The sequence below is a fragment of the Crocodylus porosus genome, unplaced genomic scaffold (assembly GCF_001723895.1).
Source record: "Crocodylus porosus isolate Cpor-Errol unplaced genomic scaffold, CroPor_comp1, whole genome shotgun sequence".
Classification (NCBI taxonomy): Eukaryota; Metazoa; Chordata; order Crocodylia; family Crocodylidae; genus Crocodylus; species Crocodylus porosus.
Window position 1 is genome coordinate 9,170,439 of NW_017728925.1, and position 26,046 is coordinate 9,196,484.

General features: G+C 47.2%; 1 protein-coding gene across 1 annotated transcript in view; it reads left to right on the forward strand.

Moving 5' to 3' along the window:
- The first annotated feature begins 440 nt into the window (after positions 1–440).
- Positions 441–26,046, forward strand: part of COL27A1 (collagen type XXVII alpha 1 chain) — a 215,874-nt gene continuing 190,268 nt past the window's right edge. The window contains exons 1-3 of the mRNA XM_019540657.1: positions 441–588; positions 7,864–9,305; positions 24,497–24,550. Of these exons, the coding sequence (XP_019396202.1) occupies positions 468–588; positions 7,864–9,305; positions 24,497–24,550 (1,617 nt within the window). The 5' untranslated portion in view covers positions 441–467. The remainder of the gene's footprint in view (positions 589–7,863; positions 9,306–24,496; positions 24,551–26,046) is intronic.

The window sequence follows — 26,046 nt, forward strand, 5'->3', positions numbered from 1 at the left end:
AAAAGGTAGCTTACATGTTGCTTGCGATACAGCATCCTATTCCATCCACAAGCACATTCTTGTCATGGCTCTCCTTTCTCCTCACTTGAAATTATTTTTCCAGCCTCTTGAATTCTGGGGTTTTATCCCGGACAGCACGGGAACTAGCAAAAGGCTTTGGTGGAGAAGTGATGAGTGGAGACTGTGACTGCTGTGTCTCAGAGCAGTGGTCTGGTCCTGATTCATTGCCCAATCATGAAAGTCAAAGGAAACCCTTCTGCTGTAATCATCTGGCTTTCAACCAGGCTGTCAAGTGCCAGTGTGATGTTCCAGTAAAAAGCAAGCAGTCATTTCTGTTAGGTTCCTGCTCTAGGCCCCCTGGCAGTCAGTGGGAACACCAATCCTGCGTCCACTTGGTTTTGAGTGATTCCTTATGCAGCACAAAGCCTTTAGCAGTCAGAGGCAGAAAATGCATTTTAATTATAACTATGGTTAAAAAAAAAAGAACTGACCCTTTTTCTTCTTTTCCAATTTTTAGGGGCTCCCTCTTTCTCTGGACCATTTTATATTTTACCTGTTTCCTGGGAGTCACACAGGGAAGTCCTGAAGGTAAATTATACTTACTTATTTATTCATTCATTCATCCCCCCTTCCCTAAAAAGGAATGGTGTAAAGGAATTATAACCATAACTAAGGCATTTGGTTTCAGTCGAAGGAACTTCTAATCAAGATCCCAGTGTGCAGAACTTAATGAGTTTGCTGCTGAGGATTTAATTATTGGCCTGTGTCAGCTATACAGATAATATACATGATAGTCAGAGCCTGATTTTTAAAGGCATTTAAAACTCCCTAAAGATATAGATTGGTGTCTAGTGGTATTTGAGGAAAAGCTCCCATGTGCCAAACTCCTTAGACAATCCCAGTAGACATCTCCCTGCATCTACTGGCATTGAAATGCCTTTAAAAATTGGCCCATTGAGCCTTTCATCTAATGGCTTTGGTCACAAACAAATTAAGCATCCATTGGAGGATGGTAAGTACGACCAACCTGGTTGTACAGACAAGGAACCAGAGTCAGAGAATAGGAAGGGACTTGTCCAAGAAACTTGTCCAGGTTTGAGAAGCATACCGTGAAATTGCTTGCTGTTCAGATAAGTGAAAGCTTGCACTTTTGTGCTTCTTGAGGTACATCAAGCGACGTTACTTGCATGAGATGATGCTGATGGTGCAGTGTAACCCTGATGTTCTCCAAAGCTGTGACAGGTGATTTATTGTTGAGGCCAAGAGTACTAGTCTAGTGCATCCAAACCCGGGCTCTCACTTGCCAAAGTGCATCCCAGGGTATGATTCAACTTATAGCCAGGCATTGGCAGGGACGTAGGTACATCTGGTTTTCATCTCCTTGTTCACACTGGGTCATGCCTTTTCTTCTTTGGTTTAATCTAATTCCTCACCCTTCATAGTTGCATTTGCCCTTCACTTGGGAAAACATGCAGTTTCCTTTAAGGTACCATTGCACACACAGAATGATGCAGAAGATGATGTTTAAACTATGCTTTCCCGTGAGGAAGCAATTGCCCAGCGATCATGTGCAGGACTACAGTCATTCCTGGTGACTTTATTGTGTACAGGGTATGAGTTGTGTTAGAAGCAGATGCAATACTTAGTATAAAAATGTGCGTATTGATCACTGGTCAGAATCGCTGGAGAATCTGGTCACCGTCACCTACACCTCCATGCAACCCAATTTCCTTTTGATTTTCCCCTTTATGTTTCAGTGACTTCCTCCGTTTCTGCTACAGAGAGGGTTCATTTGGGGATGGGAAGAAAAATTCAAATGATTCATGACCAGCTTGGGCTGCTACTGAAGCCCATGCAGGTCTTTTATTTGACTTCACTGTCATGAGAGGGGCTTGTAAATTGGACATGCTACATTTTCACATTTGTTTTCAAGAGATGGGTTTGTTTGCTTTTGTATTTCTCTATCCTAGCTGATCATTCTTTAGAATAACTAGTAACCCAGCCAGGAAGCTAGGAATTTCCCTGGTTGATGTTGATAAAAATATTTCTGTGTCCACAGCTGGATGGTAGAAACTGAACACCTCTCCAACATCTGTTTGTCAGGGAGCCACCTCCTGTATCTTAAAAATAGCAACACCTCCTCCACATGATTTAGTCGGAGTGCAGGCTGGAATGGAATAACTTCCTCTGCAATCAGTAGGCAATAATAAGTGAACTAGCAGACTCCAGGCCTCTTAGGCTTCAAAACATGAAGGAAAAATAAAAAGTTGGTCCAAACTCAGCTGTACAGCAGCCCATGGAGCAGTTTTTGCAGAACAAAAAAAAAAAGACCTGCCCCTGCCATCAGCAATTTCAAAAAATGTAATATTTTCCAAATTCTGCTTCTATGCAGAGGAGGTGAACATCTGGCTGAATCACTTAGTCAAGCAGTTTTCGGACTGCGTTTTATGTTCAATGGTAAAAGAAGAACAAATCCTGTGTTTTAGCTCTTTTCAAATAGGCTTTTAACGCTCTGTTTTTGGAGTCGTGTTTATTGATCGTTTAACTCCCAGGATCACTATGGGATGTTGAAATGTTTTTGGCTCCTGCCATTCACATAAAATAAATTGTTTCATTTTGCTCACAGAAGAAGTCTTCCACTGTGTGCAATGACGCAGTGGAAATCCTGCCACTGTGGTGTCATTTCTCTCCCGAGAACATCCAGCACGGCTGGCAGAGAAGAGAAGGATTGTTTCCTAACAACCAAAGGGAAAGCTGCTTCTGGCATTTGGATGCCCACGTTAAACTTTTAGGGGAGGCTCATGTTGCAAGCAAATATCGTTATTTTAGGATATATTATTACTCGAGAATATAATGGTGGGATTTGCAAAACTCATGTAAATTTCAATGCTGATTTGAAGGGAAATAGACTTAGGCCAAAGCTGTGTGTTTTTGCAAATCCCATCATTATAGATAATGGGGGATGAGGGGTACCCCATACATTGGAAAGCAATGAAGTGCTACATAGAGGTTACAGATTCAAAGGCCAATAGACCAGGTAAAGAACAGGTATAAATCCAGCTGAGGATCTTAGCAAAAGCTTTTGAAATTAGAAGTTTATTCAACTAAATATTGGATATAGGCACTAGATCTCAGCCAGTAGGATCCAGTAAATTAAGACTGATTTCTCTCCTGCTTTTTGGCTTTGTGTTTTGGTTTGTTATAAAGTTGACATGAGGGGAACAAGTTAAACAGTTAGCGATCCTTTCTTTCAGGGTTGTGATAATTCAGCAATCTCTTCTGCTTATCACTTTATACATTATATAAAAATTCTCCCTCAGCTCCATCACACACTGTGTGGAAAACACAGTTGGTTTCAAAGGGCTTGGAAATGGACAGCTTTAGGCAATTTATTTTAAAGCAGTATGTCTTGATGAAGTACCTTAAGAGGGAAAAGGCTTTGATAAACATATAACCAGTTAAAGAAGTCAAAGTTGTCACTTGGTCATCTTTCATTCTGCATTAGCTGATGATGTCTCATGACCAGGGGTCCTGGTTTTCCATGATAAAAAAAATCATAAAGTCTCTGATAAAAAATTGCAAATTCTCTGATAAAAATCCCCAAATCCGTGGTTAAAATGAAATGCCCCCCATAGCACTTCTGATGTCCCTCACTCCCCCCCACAACCCCCCACCTCTGCTTGTGCCCCTTGCCCCCCACCCACAGCCCCTGCCCCCCAGCTCTGCTGGAGGGGGCCCCCAGCTGCCAGGGCTATGGGCCAGGGCCACAGGTCCGCAGCCCCCTGCCCCTAGCAGAAGGCAGCGCTGCTACAGCAGGAGCATGAGCCGGCTCCCCAGCCGCGGCAGGCGCAGGCAGGGCCGGCTCCCAGTGACAGCGTGCACTGCCGGGGGCAGGGAGGACCTGTGCCACCAGATGGGAGGGGGGCAGGGCAGGTGTGTGCTGCCCCTGTGCACACAAAGGAAGTGTGGCCAGGGCAGCACGGAGCTTGCAGCGGCAGGCAGCTTTTGTGCATGGCCCCGCTGTGCCCTGCTGCACCGGTTGCACATGGCGCACTCCAGAGGGCCTGGGAGAGGGCAGCAGGGTGGCGAGGGCAGCCTTTGCGTCGCAGGGTTTGCAGCTGGCTGGGGACTCCAGTCAGGGTGGGGGGGTTTGCAGTCTCCCCGCTCCTGGCCGGAGTTCCTGGCTGGCTGCAAAACCCCCCTCCCAGCCAGAGAGTGCCCAATCTGGCTGGGGGCTGCGGGCTGCAAACCCACCCTCACTCCTCCTGGCTGGAGCGCGCGGCCGGCTGCAAACCTCCCCGCTCCCTTAGTCCCCAGCCAGCTTGGGCGCTCCGGCTGGGAGGGGGCGTTTGCAGCTGGTCGGGCACGCCAGCCGGGAACAGGCAGGCTGCAAACCCTCTCCCGGCCGGCGTGCCCAGCTGGGGAGTGCCCAAGCTGGCTGGAGGCTGAGGGAGCGGGGAGGTTTGCAGCCAGTCGGGCACTTCGGTTTGCAGCTGGCTGGGAGCTGGCGGGGGGGCGGGGGGCATTGCAGCCCGCTGAGCACTCTGGCTGGGAGTGGGCAGGCTGTAAACCCCCTGCAAATCTCCCCACTCCCTCAGCCAGCTTCCCCCCGACAGCCCTGCCCCGCACCCCCAAGCCCCACTTACCTCCAGTAAGAGGAGTGAACCTGAACCAACCTCTGGTAAGTGCGAGTGTCAGGCCCTGCGCTTCCCCCTCTCCCTTCCCCTCCGGGCAGAGTTAGGGCTTTCCTGCCCCTTTTGCAAACAGCTCTTGTAGACTGAAGCTTTGCCAGCCTGCAGAGCTCTTTGCAAAAGGGGGAAATCTGCGGGTTTCTCTTCTAAAAGGGAAAATCCATGTTTTCTCTGATAAAAATGGGAAATCCATGGTTTTCTCTGTTTTTCTGTGGGAAACGGAAAACTTGGATCCCTGCTCATGACAGCCGGGACATGCCTCCCCGTATATGAAAATCGGCATGGGATGTAGCAGCAGGCAAGAGCTCCAGACTGTGTGGCTGGACACAGGGTAGGAAAATCCACACAATCCCCTCCACAAGGTCCATTTTAACCGAACTTCAGGCAGGCATTCAGGATATAGCCCACATTTTTTTTAGCACCGTTTTGTATGGAGGCTAAGAAGGCCATTGGATTTGTATTTCAAACAGCAGCAGCACCAGCAGAGCAGGAGAAACTTTGTTATGTCTTTGCACAGCTACCGAATGAATAACTCCCAAGAGCACAAAGTATTTTTGCCTTGTCGCTGCCGTATATCTCTAGAAGAAAACTTAAAAATACATGTAGCAATTGGAAGCCAGAATTTAGCTCCTAGATATAAGCAGGAAGTTTATTTCTTTAGGGCCAAATCCAGGACCCTTTGAAGTCCATGGCAAGGCTCCCACTTGACTATACTAGAGTCAGGATTTGGCCCTAAGCATTTGAAAGACCTTGGGAAAAGATCCAAAAGACGGAAGTGACTTTTAGGCTAGCTCTGTACACCCTTCATTCAGCAAACATGGACGGCATGCTACCATTGCCGTGGTGGAAGAAATCCCTGTTGTGTAATAGGAGAGGAGCCTGTCTGGGAACCAAGGACTTGCTGACTCAGGGAGAAACATCAGTATTAATAAATAACACATGTTCATACAATAAATTAGCTCCTCAGCGTAGAGGTAACTGAAAGAAAATGCCCATCCTCTTTCCCACGTCACCCCTAGACATCTCTGCTGTAAAGCGAGCCTTAATGCCTTAAAAAAATAAAGGGGTGAGAGTGGAATCAATCTGGTACCAAGCAAACTAAGTATTGATTTCCTTGTTCTAGCATACAAAAATGGTTATGATTTGCCAGAGTTGAGAAACAGAGCAGCTCTCTCCACTCTGTTCCCTTCCTGGCCAGAGACTATTACAGGCCTGGACTGGCTTGAGTTTTCCACTTTTCTAGTCAACAACGAGGAACTTTTTCTGTGCCAGTTCCACAAATACTAAGAACTGCGCTGAATGTGTAGCAGCGAAGGGTGAAGGAGCCCACATCCCAAGGCCCGTTTCAGGGCATGTCCTTTCCTGAGCAACCTTTGGATTTTCTTTTAATTTCTTTTTTTTAACCCTGAAAGTCCTGTGACGTTAATTGATGCGTGTCCGTGGCTGGTGTTACTACCGTTCTCGTTCTTAAAAGCTTGCCTTTGGATACAGATATTTGGATGGAGCAATCCAGGCAAGTCGCCCTCTACCAGAGCAAATTATTCACTGATAACTTAAAAAGGAAGATTAGCTGGCAATCAGGAGACAGGGAGTGTGCTTTGTCAGTTATGTGAATGTAAAGGAAATAAAACCCCTTGTCTGCCCAGTTCTGAATAGGTACTTTCCCCGCTGAGCTAACAGAACAAAGGTAGAGTAACAGCCCTTGACATGAAGAGTGGAAACGAGATAAGAGCCTGAACTCCTTATGGCACCTATGGTGTTTAATAGGGAGGAAGCCAATAGGTTTTTGTAGCCATTAGGGCCAACAGTATTTACTAAAGAACCCAGTCACTTCTGTAGATCTCTACTGGTTGGTTTAAACCTTCTGAAGAAAGGTGTTACGTTTTAGGGGCCTTCCTTCCATTGGGGTTGACGTCAATGGAGCTATTCCATTGATCTGAGGGGGGACAGAACTAGGTTCTAAAACCCTCTTATTTCCACCCCAGGATTCACTTTCAAGGCTCCTTCTCTCCCTCCACGCAGACCCTTTTCTTCCTCTTCCTCCCAAAACCTTGAGCATCTGCTCAAGTTAAGCATTGCAGCCCAGTCAGAAGCCAGGAGTTTCTGCTGCTTGCTGCCTGTTAATTTGCCGTACTCTTGTAAGGCTGTTTTTACTGTGGAGCCAGAAGTCAAAGGGGTACTGCCTGCCTTGGGGGTCTTCCAGAGTAGGCTGGACAGATGTTTGGCTGGGGTGATATGACCGTGGCACCCATTCCTGCCTGGGGAAGGGAGTCGGACCTGATGATCTGTTTAGGTCCCTTCTGACCCTAAGCACTATGAAACGATGCCTTAGCCTGCTCATTACATGCCTTTTGCTTGACTAGTGGACCTCAGATTATTAAGCCCCATCCCACTTTATTTCTAAAACACTTCATTTACATGTATGGCTCCTTCAAGCTCTGCATGAAATGTAAACCTCTGAGATCATCCATTGTAACTAATGCCACAGGGCAAATTCTTCCAGTGGTTCGATTAAGTCTCAGTGCAGCTTTCTCATGCCGCCAGCTATTTCTTTTTCTCCTGAAACATTACAGTGTCACCAAGGGCCATGAGTTCATTGCAAATGATGGTGCTTGTGAATCTGGAAAGATGAAGATAAGGGCCTTCACTCCAGAAGCCTCTGCAGAAAATAAACCTCCCTGCCTCAAATCAACATATTATTAAAAATGTCTGACTACATTGAATCATAATTCCACTTTTCCCATACGACCATAACATAACCAGTGTTAATCCCAAAGATTTAATCATATTGTGTGTAAGACTGGGATTTGGGAAAAAACTTTCATTCTGGGCATAATGCTCTATTCACCTTTTGACACATCTGGCACAGGTCACTGTTGGAGGCAAAACCCTGGGCTAGATGGACTCTGCATCTGGTCTCTTTTGTCATCTCCTCCAAGACATTGTGACAACGCACTTGCTCATAGATAGAAAATCAGGAAGAAACAGCTAGTTGCATCTATGGTCTGATTGTTTGAACCAGCTGACTTGGGGGGAGTGTAGGGGCTGCTGTTACTTCACTGCATTTAGGGACTGAGTGATCAACAATTCACTGGCATCCATGAAAAGACCTGAAGGTGTGTTGGACCAGGCTGTAATTCAAGTACTCACATTCCCTTTCTATTTCTTTCAGATGTGGACATTCTTCAAAGACTGGGCCTGGCAGGGAAGAGGCCATCAAGCGGGTGGTCTTCAATGCACTCAGTTCCTCAGGGGGTCATCCCTTTCAAATTGGGGGTCATCTTCACTCAGCGAGCGCGCATTGAAGCTCCCGTCAGCTCCATCATTCCTGCTGCCTTTGGCACTGACTTGGCATTAGTGCTGAGCCTGTGCTCCCACCGCATCAACAATGCTTTTCTATTCGCTGTTAAGAGCAAAAAGAAAAAACTGCAGCTGGGGGTCCAGTTTGTCCCTGGGAAGATCATAGTGTACATAGGCCACAAGCGTTCTGTATATTTTGATTACAATGTTCATGATGGCCAGTGGCACAATATGGCTATTCACATCCGGGGGCAGACGGTCACTTTATTTACTTCTTGTGGGAAGCAAAGAATACATGCAGATTTGCATTTTAAAAAAGACGAGGCATTGGATCCACAAGGATCTTTCCTCTTAGGAAAAATGAACCAGAACTCAGTACAGTTTGAAGGTGCCATTTGCCAGTTTGATATTTATCCTTCCGCCAAGGCAGCTCATAATTACTGTAAATACCTGAAAAAGCAATGCAGGCAAGCAGATACCTACCGGCCGAATCTGCCTCCACTCATCCCACTCTTACCCAGGGATCCCAGTGCCTCCCCAAGGGCCCCGCTGCAGGTTGAGTTCCCGCTACAGGGGTTGAAGAACCTGACCACTGTGAGTCCACCATCAGAGCTTGACAAAGTCACCCCACCCCTCAAGACTCGGAAATCAGCTGCAGCGTCGGTCACCCTGCTTCCATCTAAACAGCCATCACCAAGATTAACAACTAAAGCCACCAAGGTTACAGTGGCGCATTCTCCTCTTCCATCAGGTGCTCAAGTGTGGCCATCAGTCCGTTCATTCCCTCAAACTACTACAGGAGCCCTCAGGATATCTCGACCCTCTCCCAGTGCAAGCTTGGAAAAGTCCTCCCTTCCCACCGCCAGGCATGTCCTGCCTACTGGCCAAGACGCCACTGCTGGCAGCAGGAAAGAATCTGGGCCAGAAACCAAAAAGAAGATCCACCAAAAAACAACCCCTAAACTCTCTGAGATGCCCAGCACTGTAAAGCCAATGAGAAATAACATGGAGAACACAACTGGCAGCATCCATTTCATTACCCTAAAGCAAACCCCAGAGCACGTCACCAGTGGACCCATTCCAAAGAAGCTTTTGCCATTGCCAACCAGGAAAGCAGATCCTACTACTGTTCCTTTCTTGCACACCAGACCAACACTTGGATCTCTTCATCCTAATTCCAGGACCAGTGTGCAAGTCTTCAATGTCACAACACCTGCTGCCACTGACGGGTATCAGATCTTTGACCCCTTTGGACCTACCCTGTTTCCATTTTTACTCGGACTTCCAGGACTTAAAGGAGACAGAGGCCTCCCGGTAAGTCCAAGTTTTTAATAATGTATTTCTTCCTGGCACAGCCCCATGAATAGTCAGTGGTCAGTCAGATCTGAATTCTTGACCAGGGTCTGCTGTTCACTCTTGAGCAAGGACTTGATGGACCTGCCTTAGGCAAGTCCCTTTGCCTCTGCATTTCCACTGTCCCTTTTATGGAATAGAGGTAATGCTTGCCTTGCTCTTTTAAGTGCTTTGAGGTCTCTGCATGAAAACTGCTACATCAGAGCAAAATATTTTTGTCTGCTAAAGAAGTGCCTGAGCTATAAAGTTCATAACTGAATTTCTACAAGGTGGTACCGAGGGTTTGGGCCCATCCCTGCTCCAAGCGAAGTGGATGTGATGCGAGCAAGTGTAAGTGCATTCAGGCTGAGGCCTAACCTCCATTACAGAGTTGTGCTGGCAGAACTGAATGTGCATCTACACTGCAGCCTCCTCTGGGCCCCCGGTGTTACACCTCATCTGCCAAATGGGGTTACACTTCTGGCAGCTGGCAGAAGGCACTCCAACAACTTCTGGGGGCTGCCCTTGTCCATCAGCCACCGGTGCACTCCAGGGTACGCTTCCCACTGTGGCAGCACAGGGGTTGAAGTACAGTCATGCAGTTTGGCTCCTGGGCAGCAGTAACTATACTATGTGCCACTTTTGCTTGCTAAAGGTAGGTAAGTATAGACAAGGCCTGGGACACAAACCAATGGGGAACCCCCATGAAATTGCATTTGTCTCCTTCACACCCCCTCAGGGCTGCGGAGAGGCTCAGAAAGGCATCAAGGGTGACTACTTTCACTTGAATCTCCACTGTGTTTCAGTTATGCCACTCTGCAAAAGTGCATTTTCCAGACACTCTGTGCCAGGTTCAGCCAATACAACACAGTGCACATCCCTTTCAGTGCATGACAGCTTAGTAAAGCTAGTGAAGATATTACAAAACCAGCTAGTGAGCATGGGGTGCCATATATGAAAAATGTATTATAGAAATGCTGTGTGTTTTGCATATCACAAAAATGGTCCGTCTTTGATATTTTCGTATGTAAAATGTATTAAAAATGCTGCTGAAGTAGGAACCTGGAAGTTCTACAACAAGCTGGAAGATGATTTTTGTCTTTGCAGGCTTATTTTGCATTAGAGTATTACCTAGTGCCTCTTTTTCAGAATGAGTGATCCTTTGTGTTAGAAACTGATTAAATAAGTAGTAAAATGTTAATTCCCCCCCCTCCCCCCCACAATATTGCAGTATTCCTGACTGGTTAAATACATAATCCTTTGAGGTGCTGAGCTCCCAGTGAAATCAAGCCCTCATCTCTTAGCTGATTGATTGGAAAACTCTGTAGGTTGGGATTTTTAAAAGCACTTACAGGAGATGTGTATCTAGCAGTGGGAGTCTGGATGCCTTCACTTCTTTGAAAATTGAAGCCTAAAACCATGGATACAGGAACACATTAAACCAGGAAATTCCTGCTGCCCTGAGGGGAGGAAGGTTCTGCAAATACATGATGCAACCCGTGAATTGAAGCCCTCTCCGCCATCCTGGGGAATTTAACCCCCATAGTGCACATGGTTGTGTTGGAGTGATGTATGCCCATGTGATTTTAGTCCCCTATTTTGCAACTTCAGCCTTGTAGAGGCACTCAGATACCACAGTGATGGATACTTTAGGAAAGCTTGTGATAAAAAAATGAAACCACTGATCAATTTTTTTAATTTAAAAAATGGTTGGTGACTTTATTGAGTGCGCAACCTTGAGGCTCCTTTAAAGGTGCTTGATTTTGTAATCCCCAGGAAACAGGTCCATTGGGCGCTTGCTGAAAAAGTAATTGGAGGGCAGCCACGCAAAATCACTCACCCTGCATTCACTACATTCACTGCATATAATTTGTCTAGTATATACAAGTTATGTTTTCAAACAAACGCATGGATAGGGCAACAACTAATTCTGGGAAATATCTGTGTATTCATGTCATAATTTACATTTTCCTATGTTGCACATTTATATAAAATGTTAAATGAATGTGCAAGTGAAAAAAGCAGTTACATCCCGCTTAAGGACTAATTAACTGTTTACAGTTAAGGCAAACCACAAAAATGCAAACAGGATCTTAAAACTGGCTAACTTCTGGGGTCTTTTTACTTCCCAGCTGCGTTTTGCTGTGCTGCAAATTTGGGCAAGGGGTTGCTCATGTAAAATAAGTTGCTCCAAAACAGATTCCTGGATTTACAAGTTCCAGCCGAGAGCAAGTTTTTACAACTGATTTCTTAAAATAGTGACGGAAGTGTTTACAATGGAAAAACGGAGAGGAACTTAAGAGATCCTATCAACAAATGGACTGCCCACTGTAACAAGTAACATCTGAAATAAGATAGCCCCGGCCCTGCAGGCACGTACACAGCATACTTTAGCTTTATGATTTGGGACCCATTTATGTCAAGCTTCAAACCAGGGTGTGCTTTACCACCTGGTATTCTGCTAGGGGAGGGGAGGGCACCACCAACTGATCTCACTTTCTTTTAGTGTTCCTTCTTATGAGATCTCAGGGTCACTACGTTGTCACTGTGGTGCTGCAGCATCAAGTGGCCGTGGATATTAATTTTATACCTATACATATGCATGTCCCACTTGTTGATGTGGATACAGAAAGTCTGTACTGCTTCCCTGGGTATGCAAACATTCCCCCAACAATTTTAGTTTAGTTTCCCCACAACTGGAAAGCATGTGCCGGTGGTAGTTCCCCACGAACTTACCAGTTTTATTTCAGAGTTTATACTATGTGTCCTATCTCCAAAAATACAAATTACCTGTAACCAATGGATCTGTGTGCATCTGGTTGCTCTGGGCTCCAGTGAACTTTTAGCCTCTCTTCTCCATTTTCTGGCTCAAAAAATGTATTGAGTTTGAACATGCTAGTTTTATTGTGTTGCCCCCACCCTCCCCACTTCACTTTGCCCTGACAGCTTAAAGAACTTGTTATTAAAGTGGAGCGGAAAATACCACTCAGCCTGTGACCCATAGCAAACATACTGATTCAGGCTACAGAGCGGGGCAAAATAGATGGGCAGAATTTTTCCATCTGTTCTGAGAACAACCAGGGTCCTAAATCTGGGGAGAGGAGAACAACTGAGCCCCTGCCTAGCTTAACGCTCTTTGACTTCTGGAATAAAGTCAGCACATTGAGAGGGAAAGGTTATAGCTTCATCGGAGCTGGCTGCTGCGTGTGGTTTGATGGCTCCCGTGACTCATTTGGGGATCTTTGTACGATGCTTTGTTGAAAGTCTCCGACACGAGAGAAAGAGGGAAAAGAACTTAATCAGGATGACATGTTGAGAAATTAATTTAGCATTTATTTAGCTGGACAAGCGTGCTTCAGAGCGAGAGCTGATAAACGCTCTATGGTTGAGTAAGTAATCTGGCACCATTTCCATACTAGTGGGCAGGCATTTCTAATGAGGTCAGACTCCTAATACACTCCTTCCTGGTCTGGTATCTGGTATCTCTTCCTGTCAATCTCGCCTTGATTGAGCAGGATATGGGCCGAGAACCAGAAAATGCCATACACTAGGGTGGAAGGAAGGCAACAGCGAACTAGTGGAATTGTGTTACTCAGTACGAAGTTTCTTCATTGAAACTTGGTGAAAGTTTCCCTTCCTGCTGGGCAGGGCAGTGACCCACAGGAAAGTGCTCTGAAAACTGTTCCACTTTGGGGGGGGTGCAGCCAATTTCTGGCATGCCTGCCAAAAATGTTGCCTGCACCTTTCCCACCCCCAGACAGTCAAGTCCTGTTCAGGTTGAGATGTGAGAGGTGTCCAGCAGACGGGGGCACTGTTGACAAGAGCACCCAGGCCAAGACTCTTGGTCCCTTATAGCTGGCCGATAGTTCCCACCTCCTCCTTTAAGATTTAGGAACCGATAATGGCCTGGTGCTCACAGGTTTATAGCTGCCAAGGGAAGATGTCTAACTGTACCTGTGCATGAGCACAGAGCCGTTGTGACCTGTCTCAATTCACTGCTGTTTCCTGTCACCAAACGTATATCCCGTGCTAGCCCAAGGAGTTTAACTGCTGCCTCTGGTGGGGCTGATTCCTGGCTCTGCAAACCCGGAGCAAGCGAGAAGGCCGTGGGTCAGCGAGGTGGGGCACAGAGAGCTGAGAGGAGCCTCCTTTTAGCTTTGGAGGAGCTGCCCAAGTAGCTGGAACAGAGGATTGCAGGACACACGTGGGGAAAACTGGCCTCCCCAGAAGGCGAGGTAGGAAGCCACGAGGAACCAGGAGACAGAGGTGTAGCAGGGTAGCTCTGTGCCCCGGGCAGCTCTGGCACATGGGGGTGCTGACTGCCGTACCACCGCTGGAGGCGGCGCGGCCAGCTGTTTTTGTGCTCTCGCAAAGCCTGTGCCCTGGGGTCCTGCCCTAGGCACCCCATTCCCGCCTCTCCCCATGCTCAGTTGTGCTGCTGCTCGGAGGAGCTAGTGCCACCTGTTTCATTTGGGGTCCCAGGGCTGGGACGAGGGGAGGAGGAAGGGAAGGTCTGGGGGCAGAGAAGCCAGCCGGGGTTTACCTACTACCTCCAGTGAGGGAGTAATTAATGCCAAGGGGCATTAATGATAAGTTATTAGCGTGAAGGTGCTTGAAACCCAGGGGGACTTTGGATGGGGAAATGGCTTTCCAACTTGCCAGACATGTTGCTCCCTTGAGAGGAGACAAACAGCAAGCGCTCCACTGGAGGACAGGAGTCCGAACCGGAGCACAGACTGGGAAAGGTTTGTCACACCTCACCGTACCACGTACAGCCGCCGGAGGGTGCCAGCTGGGGAAGGCAGTTGTGGATGCCATCCCTGGGGTGACAGTTTCAGCTAGGCAAGAGAAAGCTGTTTAATTTGGATTTGTTGACATTTTACATATAGTGCCTCCAGGAATGCATGCTTATTACGTGGGTGGAAGGAAGGCAGTGGGACTTCAGACCCTATAGTCTTTGCATCAAGCCCTCAATGGTATTTTGACCGTACATACAGCATAAAACATATCGATATAATCTTAGACTCACAGAGGGCTTCTCTTTTCCATTGCTTCCCAGGCTATACAAACTTAGATGATGTGTACAAATTATAGTTTCATAATTGGTAGGGTTGGAAGGGACCTAAGCAGATCATCTAGTCCGACCCCCTGCCATGGGCAGGAAAGAGTGCTGGGGTCAAATGACCCTGGCTAGGTGATTGTCTAGCCTCCTTTTGAAGACCCCAAGGCTAGGGGCAAGCACCACTTCCCTTGGAAGTTGGTTCCAGCTCCTAGCCGCCCAGACAGGGAAGTAGCGCCTCCTGATGTCTGGCCTGAATCTACTCTCAGTCAACGTATGGCCGTTATTCCTTGTTACTCCGGGTAGTGCTCGGGGGAACAGGGACTCTCCCATCGCCTGCTGGTCCCCCTTGGCAAGTTTATAGGTGGCCACCAGATCCCCTCTTGGCCTTCTCTTGTGGAGGCTGAACAGGTTCGGGTCCCGTCACCTGTCCTCGTAGGGTCTGCCCTGCTGCCCCCCGATCATGCAAGTGGCCTCCTCTGGACCCTCTCCATGTTGTCCACATCCCTCCTGCAGTGCGGCGCCCAGAACTGGATGCAGTACTCCAGCTGTGGCCTGACCAGTGCCGCATGATCCTCCTTGGACCTGCTCGAGATGCATCTGTGGATGCATGACAAGGTGCAGTTAGTCTTCCTGACCGTGTCCCCACACTGCCGGCCCATGTTCATCTTGGCATCAGTGATGACTCCAAGATCCTTTTCTGCCTCTGCAGTTCCCCAGCCTGTAGGTATGGTGCTGGTTCTTCCTCCCCAGGTGCAGCACCTTGCACTTGTCAGTGTTGAATCCCATCCTATTCTCATTTGCCTACCCCTGTAACCTGTCCAGATCTAGCTGTAGCCTGTCCCTCTCTTCCAGTGTGCCCACTTCCCCCCACATCTTAGTGTCTTCTGAGAACTTGAACAGGGTGCTTTTCACCCCCTTGTACAAGTCGCTGATGAAGACATTGAACAGTGCGGGCCCAAGGACCAAGCCCTGGGGAACCCCCCTGCCCACATCCCTCCAGGTCGAAAATGAACCATCCACCACCACTCTCTGGGTGCGGCCCTCCAGCCAGTTTGCGACCCATCTGACTGTGTAGGCATCGACACCACAGTCACCTAATTTTTAATGAAGATGGGGTGAGAGACAGTGTCGAAGGCCTTCCGAAAGTCCAGAAAGACTACGTCCACCACAACACCTGCGTCCAAGGCTTTTGTGACCTGGTCGTGGAAGGCCACCAGGTTGGTCTGACACGACCTGCCTCTAATAAACCCATGTTGGTTGCCCCTAAGCATAATCTCCCCTGCTGACCCCTCGCAGATTTGCTCCTGGATAATTTTCTTAAAGAGCTTCCCCAGGACTGAGGTAAGACTAACAGGCCTATGGTTTCCTGGGTCCTCTTTCCTCCCTTTTTTGCAAATGGGGACCACATTGGCCCTCTTCCAGTCCTCTGGCACCACACCAGAGCACCCCAAGTGCTCATAAAGCTGTGCCAGGGGTCCCGCAACAACCTCAGCTAATTCCCTCAGCACTCGGGGGTGGAGATCGTCCGGACCAGCTGATCTGAACATGTCCAGTCCCTCCAGAAGTTCCCTGACTAGGTCCTCACTGACCCTGGGCCTGGCTGCGCCTCCCCTGGGTCCATCCAGGATCCCGGTGGGGGGGGATGTCCCTGTCTCTGCTCAGAAAAATGGAAGCAAATAATCTGTTAAAGAGATTAGCTTTGTCGTCTGCAGCTACCACCAGATTACCAAGCATGTCCTGCAGAGGCCCCTCATTACTTGGTACCTTCTTTTTACCCCTTATATATTTAAAAAAGGACTTCTTGTTATCTTTGATCCAGGTCGCTAGTCCCAGTTCCATCTCCACGTTGGCCTTCCTGACCGCCCCCTACAATCTCGAGCAATGGAGGTATAATCCTCCTTGGTGATGGCCCCTCCCTTCCATTGGGTGTGTGCCTCCTTTTTGGTTTTGAGACATTCCTGGATGCCTTTGGTGAGCCATGGGGGCTTTTGAGCACTCTTGCCCCCTTTGATCTGCATGGGGATTGTCACCCTTTGGGCTTGGAGGATCGTCTCCTTCAGGAATGACCACTCTTCTTGGACTCCAAATCCCCTCCCCTCCGGGACCTCCGTGTCTCCCTGACTAGTCTCCTTACCTCATTGAAGTCCACCCTCCTGAAGTCCAGGGCTGCTGCCTTGCTGCAGGCCTTTGACACCCTGCGCTGGATGGTGAATCCCAGCAGGTGATGATCACTGTCGCCCAGGTGGACGAGCACCTGCAGCCCCCTCACCGAGTCATCACCCGTGGCCAGCACTAGGTCCAACAAGGCGTCTCCCCTGGTGGGGCTGTGCACCTCCTGGGTTAGACCGAGGTCCTGCATTTGGGCTAGGAACCTACATGAGCGGTCAGACCTGACTGACTGCTCTTCCCAGCACAAGTCCAGATAGTACAGGTCCCCCATGATGACCATGTCCCTTGACTTAACTGCCTCTGTGAGCTGACTGAAGAATTCCTGGTCTAGCTCTTCCCCGTGGTTGGGAGGTCTGTAGCAGACCCCCACCGTTAAGTCTCTTTCCCCTCGACTGCCTTGTATCCTAACCTGGAGCACTTCCGTGTGCCTCTCCTCTGACTCTATGCTACCTGATGAGGATGTGTATTCCTCCTTGATGTAGATCGCCACACCCCTGCCTTTCCTCCCTGTCCTGTCCCTCCTGTACAGCCTATAGACCTCGATATTCACCCCCCCAGTAATTTGTTGGGTCCCACCACGTTTCAGTGAGCCCCACTATGTCCGGGCTTGTGTTAGCTAGCAGGAGGGTAAGTTCCTCCTGCTTGTTTCCCATACTATGAGCATTAGTGTAGAGGCATTTGAGGCCATAAATTGTGTCCTAAAAGAATCACTTCAGTAATCAATAAAACACATTCCCCTCTGGGATTTTATATGGCAGCTGTTTTATATGGCAACTCATCATTACCATACAGCAGGAAGTGAAAACGCCATCTCATATGCCACTAAAACTTCAGGATAACTTCCTTAGGAATACTAGTTGACAGGCTGCTTATGTGCAATTTGGCTAGGGCAGTAAGGGTAACGTGCTCTTGAGAAAAAAATCGCCAGAGGTTTATTAGTAACGGCGGCTTGTCAGAATCTCTGTTTCTAAATCTTTGGGGGATCGCAGAAACAGCATAAAGGGCACTCAAACATCATGCTGAGTCAGTAACTCGGTACTGACTCAGCGTCTTTCTTATGAATCATCATTGCCACTTCCTCCAGCACATCTCAAGTTTCCAGCTACAGATTTTCCATGCAGAGACTAAGGCTGACTTTGCTTACTCTGTAAAAATGGAGGAAAACGCAGTTTGTGGTTGCAGGTTGTATATAAAACCGCAGAAGAAAAATAACAGTCTGTTAAGAGTACAGCAGGCCTGCAAGCCCGTTGGAGAGGGTATGGTCTGGATAAACAGTTTGAGTTCCTCAGCTAATAATGCACTGGTTGCTTGATGGGACTTGCATATACAATCTATGGTAAGGAATAAGGGGGCCTTTCCCTAATGTAATAAGTCCAGAGTTACAAGAGATTCTTGCCAGACAGAAGAGCAAAGCCCAAACACTTGAAGCCCAGTACGTACTCCAGTTGTATACCGCTGCCTCTCCTGGGGGCCGATGGCGTGCATTTTTGGTGACTCTGAAATGTCTTCTTTCAGAAAACGTTGCAAATGAGCGCCGAGTCACTCTTCACAGGTTTTCATTCACAAATCAGATTGTACAGCTAGCTATTGGGACCAAGTAAAATGTATCCAAAGGAGATTGTTGTTTTAGGCATGTGATTTAAGCATGAAAGGGCTTCGTTTGCGTAAGATGAAATTGGTATCAACAGGTTAAAAGCACAGCCAAGAGACAGCTGCTGGAAGGGGCCCGATATAGAGTATCTATAGAGAGAGTAGAATGAGGGGGCGTAATGGTCAGGATGGACAGAAGTTCATTCACACGCTGCCAGTCCTCCTTCCGTGGAGCACGGACCGGCAAAACGCAAGTGTGATAACGTTACTCCCAGCTGCCTGGGCCAGCCAAATTGAAGTCTCACAGAGAAGCTCCATCCTGAAAGGTCTCGCTGGGATTATGGAGCAGGACCTCAGTGTGCTAGGTGCTGTACACTCAGCCAGACCAAATATATGTGTCCAGTATAGAGATACATTGCAAGAACAGTTTTCCATGTGAATTTAGGGGCAGTTTGTTCTTACCCTGGCTGAAACATGGAGGTGCCTGAATTTAAAAGAAAAATGGCTGGTTGGGAGGAGACATTAACTAAACATTTTCAAACCTCCAGACATATTTTTTTATGTAGTGGTTCAAGTTAGTTTGAAAAATCTCTGTTTCTTTTAACCCTACCTGAAAAGTGCCTTACAGGGGATATTATTCCTCTAGATGCTGAAAGTGCCTCTTTCTTTCTTTGTCTCTCTCTCTTTCTTTGTCAGCCAACAAAGAACACAAATTGTTTCCCTCTGCTTTCATCCTCTCTTTACGGTAGATTATTAATTCCAGTACTGCCCCTTCAGCTATCCGCTTCACCATTGAACTACTTTTACATGGTGCTCTCCAGTGATGTGGCTACTTGTTTAATTAATAACAGCACCTCTGTAATTCAGAGCAGCAGTGTGTTTGAAAGATGCCTCCAAATGAAATGCAAACATAATGTAGGGGAAACATTTTTCTAACATGTATTTTGGACTTATTTGTGAGGTGGTTTCTGTTGCGTATCTGAGAGGAAAAGAAAGGTAGCAGTGCAATATGTTAGTTTTCTGTATTCCCCATTAGTCTCTGTAGCACTGTGACCACTTTGCCCACCAGTGAAATGCAGCCACTTCTGGGGTAGACTGCCGTGCCCTAGGAACACTTGTACAGCAGCCTGGGAGAGGATGTGAAGAATACTTTTTGCAGTTGCAAGTGCAGGGGATGTTCTGGCAGGGGTGGGATTACAGCTCCTGGTGGTAGGATTTCATCTAGCGCCCTTCGTTCTGCGGCAGGTGGATGACCATAAAGGGCCACTCGTGTTCATATCTCGCCCAATGAGTGCCAACTGCAGCAGTGCAATTCATTAGCACCGTGCTATAAAATCAATTAGTTAGTGATTCAGATGGAAGGGAGTCATCACCTGAATCATAGGCATGAATTCCTTTAGCCATTAGTTTGGGTTTTCTTAAGGTTTCCCATTCCAGGACAGGTTGCACCTTGCCTATATTGTGAAATCTAAAGGGATCCTGGCTTACACTGATATTGCTGCAGGCAAGGCTGGCAGAGTGAAGAGGGTACGGGGATGGAAGAGGCAGATGGATAAGCAGGCTAATAAATGTAATGGGAGGAAATGGTGAAGTTTCTGTCCAGTGTGTATGTGTCTTCAGAGAACCCAGATAAATTCCCTTTGCTGTTGAAATCCAGGAAAATAGGGAAAAAAAGTCCCTTTTGCTCCAGAACATTTCCAAAAGTCAGCTGAGACGAAATCATAATCACTGGGTGGAAGCAGTCCGTATTGTTAATGCTGTCATGGGAAACTGCAAGAAGAGTTAAACATTCACGAGGCTCCACTTAGATGGTTTTCAAAACTGTGTAGGCTAGTTAAGCAGCTCTGCTGCCTGGCATGAAAAGAGAGAAAGTCGGCTTCTTCTACATTTCTCCTTGATCTCTCCTTTTATTTTGGGTGATGCTAGGGGTTTGAATTCTCCACTATCAGTTCACAGGAGGATCAGGCAAAAAGCCACAGGCCCAGGAATCAAAAGCGCTAGGAATGCTTGTTCGCTAAGACACGCTGTCAGCTTCCCAGATCCCCCAGTGCTGACAGTGCTGGGGGGAGAAGGAGAGCAGTGCTATCTCGGTATAATGGACTGAAAGGAGAGGAAACCTCCTGCCTCTTGAAACCTCTTGTAGCAGTTAAGAGAGACCTGTCTTGCAGGTGGCATCAACACTATTGTAGAGACTCCAGCCACAACCTAACCCTACCCTGCCTCCCTGCTTGGGAATGATTGTGCAACTGTAAGAAACCCCAGAATTATGGCTGCAGGAGGGCTGGCATTGTTGTTAAGCTACTGCGACAAGGCAAGGTTACATGCTGACGGTAGTCAGTGATATTCTGCAACTTTCAAGCCCTGCAGGACCCGGGAATGGGGCATTTAGATGTGGCTCTTTCTTAGACAGTGCCTAGCTTGTACACTGGCCTCCCAGCTCCGTAGTCAAGGGCAGCTTTCTCCCAGTTCTCCCTTGTCAGATCATTCACATCACGGCTGCTTATTTCAGGCTTTCATAGAAACAGATACTGGTATAACGTTGGGGCTAGGGACAGAAATTACACATAAACCGGTATAAGTGATCAGAAACTGGTTCAAATCTGTAACACAACAGAAGGTCAGTGTACATAAACCACTTTCAAAGTGGCTGAAACCAATAAACCTGGATGGGATCAGACTTAACTGATGTAGGTTAAATCGGTTTATTGAACTTCTGTCCCAGATCCCCTCTAGATTCAAGTTAACTCAGTCCCCTAGCATCCCAGGATGCTTTGCACCTCCCCTACAAACCCCACTTCACAGGTTGGGCAGGCTAGGCTTGCCCCAAGCTGTGTTGCAGGCTGGCAGGGAGCCGTGCTCTAGCGCCTCCTGGCTTCTTGCTTGACCCACTGCAGGCAAGTGGCTGCATTTCAGGAATCAAAAGTGAATGTCTGTTCACTTGCTTCTATGAAGCTTAGGCTAACCTGTGAAGATTGAATCAATTCAGCCTTGGCCTTGTTGACTGTCTGTACTTATCCAGAAAGAAAGCAAAAGAGTCAGTAGAAAGAAAGGATGTACATCTTCAGGTGGCGGAAGGAACAATAAATGCAAGGCCTTGTGTTCATGTACAACATCATACCTAAATTATGCATCAGAAACTCCTGAATTATGCAGAACTCGTGCTCCTGCTGCCAGGGTCCCAGTCCACCAATGCCACACTTCCCCCTTCCCCGCACTGTTGTACAGCGCAGTCAGAACGGCATCTGATTATTCGTATGCTTAAACTGAATTTACTCTAAACTATCCCCCAAATTTGGAGCATTTTATTTTGAAAAATGCTAGCAGGATTGTAGCAATTATTAGAGGGGAGGTTTAGGAGTCTTTGGCAGTGGGGAAGGGGACATCCAGGGCTTTGGGCACCAAAGACGGTTTGGGAACATGGCTTTGGATTTTGTATTTGGAGCAATGATAATACTTGGAGAAAGGTGCCTTCTTTTTCTGGAAGACATAGAGATGACTTTTAATGAGGGGGAAGAGGGGTAGAATTCCTCGGTATCCCATCTGACAATCTCTGCTTACACTTCTCCCCATTCTTTGCTACAGTTATGTTGAGCAATAATGACTAAGACCTTGCTGCTAAAATGAACTGAAATGAATACTGATTTACACTGTCAACATGATACTCTGAGGTCAGTATCCTGAGCTGGATGGAAGCAAAGCATAGTTGTCAGATGCATTTGATCTGTGTTTTGATAGCTGTCTTCCCAGCTATAAGCTTTTATTAACCAAAGTTGGGGGTTTAGAGTACAATTATATGGTAGGTTAAAAAACACTGCAATTATCTCTATTTGTGCATATGCATATTATCCATAGAGCCCTGAGCTAGCACAATGGCACATTAAAATGATGTTTCTATTGTTAACATGAGGGTTTGTTGCATCCAAATGTTTATGTAAGAACTGGACATATTATGTTAGCTGGCGATAAGTAACTCTCAGAAGTGTCAGATAGTCATCCAGTAGCTCAGACTAAGGAATTGGTCAGAACAGGGGAATAGGAAGCAATGCTTGCTTAATCTACACCTTAGATTGGTCTGGGATCACCAAGAATGAGATCCTTAGGAGGAGTGGCCTATAGTCCATGCAGACTCTGCTGGACGCTCGCAGACTTTGCTGGCTGGGACATGTGGAGCGCGTGCCTCAAGGTCGTCTGCCAACAGCTGTGCTCTATGGCCAACTCAAGAACCACGCATGGTGCAGAGGAAGGCCAAAGCTTTAATACAGTGACAAGGTCTCAAGAAATTCAGCATTTCCACTGACAACTGGGAGAGCCCTGCCCATATTTGCTCAGTCTGGAGAAGCTGGGTCAAGGCTGGTACAGTCACCAGGGAGAGCCATCAGAGTCCAGGCTGAGGCCCACAGGCAAGCCAGGAAGCAGAGCATGCTTCAACCTCCATCTGATGAGTGGATCTGTAGCCACTGTGGGAGGTGTGCGAAGACTTGCTGCTCATGCATTGGGCTCTTCTCCCACACCACTGCCAAGCATCGCTGATTGATTGACTTTGTTGCATCGCCTTTCATCTGTCAAGATGTTGGATGGCCCTAAAAATGGTTCCGGGAGGCACTGTGTAAAATTAGCCATACTAAACAATAGGACCTTACTAAACTGTAGGATGTTATGCTTTTGGAACAGGCAACGTCTTCACTACTGTCCAAATCCAGCTGAGGCAGATGTACAGCAGAAGGAGAAATGCTGATGATGTATTTGGAGCTAGCTCAAATTAGTAGCATGGAAAGACTGGCAAGATAAGGGGGATTACAGTGCCTACAGGGTTTTTTTTGTTTGGGGGGGGGCGGGGGTTGGACTTCAAACTTTTTCCAATGGTATCAAGCTTCAAGCTGGATCCATCTCACTTCTGAGCTAAACCTGAGGATTGGTAATCTGAAAACAGCCTTTATCCATTACAGTTTTCTCTGAGGAGAGACATTTTTCATTAGGACTCATTTGACACTTTAGTCCAACGTGGAGTTTGAATAGGGACTCCGAGGCTCATGTTCATTCGAAACTTTGCACATCAGGTTGCAGTGTTGAGATCTGTTGCTAGGGATCTGGACCTTATAATGCTTCCGCTGGCACAGCAGTACCCCACAGAGTCTGAGCGTTGTCTGAGCTTCGTCTGGAAACCTTGCAAAAAGAGGCAAAGTCAGCCTTGCAATGTGCTTAGCTTGTAGGGACAGAGCATACGTGAGTCTGCGGAAGAATTGCTGAGGAAGCGAGGAATGCAGGGAGCAGGGCTGGAGCAGCGAGGTACAACCTTGCACCTGCTATGTAACCGATCTGATCGCTATCCCCCTCCGAGTCTGACTTCAGGCTGAAGCGCCTTGGACTCCAGCTCAGTTGGGAAGTTTGGGCCGGGTTCCAAGCATTCTTTAGCCTTCTGCTCTGCATCTCCTCTCTCTCCTGAAATAAATGAAAACCCATTGTTCATACCAGGCTACTTGTATATAGATCCTCAGGGAGACACCGTAGCTAACAGTTATTAATGTCAGTTCTGTAAGCAGAGTTGCAAGAATGATTAGGAGTTGCAGCAGCTTTCTGGAAATGTCGATTCTCTAGTCCATGAGAATACATTTTGAGGGTCTGACAGCTTGACTCCAGCATCTGAAACCTCATTGATTAACCATTTTCCCCTAAACTGTTACCGATCAGACACAGCAAGGAACCTATATCTTTACTGCGTTGTCACCCAGCATCCAAGACCCCCCGCCACCATGACTTGACTCAGTTTACTTCTATTGTACGACCGCATTGTATGCAAGAATTTCCAGCATTGACACCAAATTTATTACCTCTGTTTTATAATGCAGAATCTAGGGAAGTGCAATGCTGAGGTATGGATATCTCACAGTTCATTTAGGAATCTAGCGTACCAAGATGACTGCATTTCCTCAGCTGGTATATAATACAACATACAATGTGCCTGCTTCACCAAAACAATAGTTCATTAGTTCTGCTGTATTATAGCAGGAAACTCTCGTGCTGAGGTTTAGTTGCATTACCTCTGTTACTTTACAGCACAAAATCCAGGACACAGCAGAAGCGAAACACAACTGCAGTAAGAGAGCTGCAGTCCATAACAGCACAATGTGAACACTGTCTCTGGTCTTTGGAAATAGGTAGTTCTTTGAATGTCGCGTGGGTTTTTTTATTCTTTTATGGCAATAGCATAAGCTGAACAGAGACTCTGGGGTCATGGTTATAATCAGTCCTTCTCTCCATGCCTGCTTCAGTGGTTATCTCCTGGGTCTTTTAAAACTACTATTATGAAAACCAGCTTATTGTGTGACTGAATAATATTTATCTCTTTTAACAGGGTCCTCCTGGTCTATCAGGTTTACCAGGACCACCTGGCAAGAGAGGCCCCCGGGTAAGTGGCTTTCTAACCCTACTCCTTTCCCTAGCATCTGGTTGCTCTCCTCTAGTAATCCCCACGCTAGCATGGGTTTCACAGCAGTGACTGAGCTAATGACAGTTTCTAACACAGTTGTCAAGGCGGACACAGTTCAGAGAAAAGTGAAATTTCCTACCGTCTTTCCTCCAAGATTTTCCGTAGGCCTATGTCAGGCTTGACCCTAAGGTTTGCAGGACAGCATTACTCTCTGTTGTCATCTTCCCAATCTTTGTCATCAAATTATTTGTTGTTGCAAATCTATCATAGACATGTTTTGGTTATTTTTTGCCTCTGGCTTTCCTCCCGGACTTTAAGCATATTTGTCACTGGTGAGTTTTACTCTCGCACACAAGGCTGTCCAAATGGCTGCTATAACAGAATACACTTGTAAAACTGATTTCCAGTCCTTCCTTTATGGTCCTTTATCAGCTTTCACCCTTCACTCTGCCCAAAATGTGGTTGTCCATCCCAGCCTGGAAGCAGAAACACAACACACGGTCAGACACATCTGCCAGAGAAAGCACCTCTGATTTGCTTCCAGTCTATTTCAAGATCTAGGACAAAATCCCCGATCAGATCTTCAAAATCTGCTGAAAATCTGCTAATCCCTTGTACATTTTACCATTCCACCCCTGCTAATTTCAGATATAAATCTGGTGATAAAGAGACTTGGGAGCCTTGCTAGGGAAGCTGGTCTTTTAATCCTATAATCAGTTGAGCTAAACAGGATGGACTGAGTTTTTGCATTAACTGCTGCTACAGCAGGGGCGGGCTAATGATGGCCTGCGGGCCACATCCGGCCATGGAGGGGCTTTGTCCGGTCTGTGGCAGGTCCCTGGGTCCCGCCTGGCCCAGGCAGCATCCAGCCATGGTGTACCCTGCTGCCCCCCAGCTGGACTGCCTTTCTAGGGGTTAGAGGCGGGACGTCCAGTCCCAAGTTGGTGACCATGGGGCAGGGCACCTGTTAAAGGGCGGGGCTACCATTGCGGTCCTCAACAGCTCACCAAAACTCGTTAAGTGGCCCTCCAGCCAAAATAATTGCCCGCCCCGTGCTACAGCTATGCTATCTCAACGCTAGGCAGTGTCCCATAGTGCAATGTCTTCTGAGCCTGTTGCCTCTTATTGTAGCAAGATGCTCATCAGTAGAGTGCATTTGAGTGTGAATCCTCAGCACGCTCCCATGCACACTGGGTCTTTAGTAACTGGGGATTGCTGAAATCTGTGGTTGGGGTGGAAGGAGGAAACAGTTTATGATCAAAGTCAGCTTCGGCAGTTGACCCATGAGAGCTACTTTATTCAGAGGGAGACATACTTTATTCTGCTTGTGCTTATAGGGAGGCAGTTAGACAGGCCAAAGCTACCATGGAGCTGAGGATGGCAACCCAAGTAAAAGACAATAAGAAATTGTTTTTTAGATATATAGGGAGTAAAAGGAAGGCCCAGGGAGGAATAGGACCTCTGCTAAATGGGCA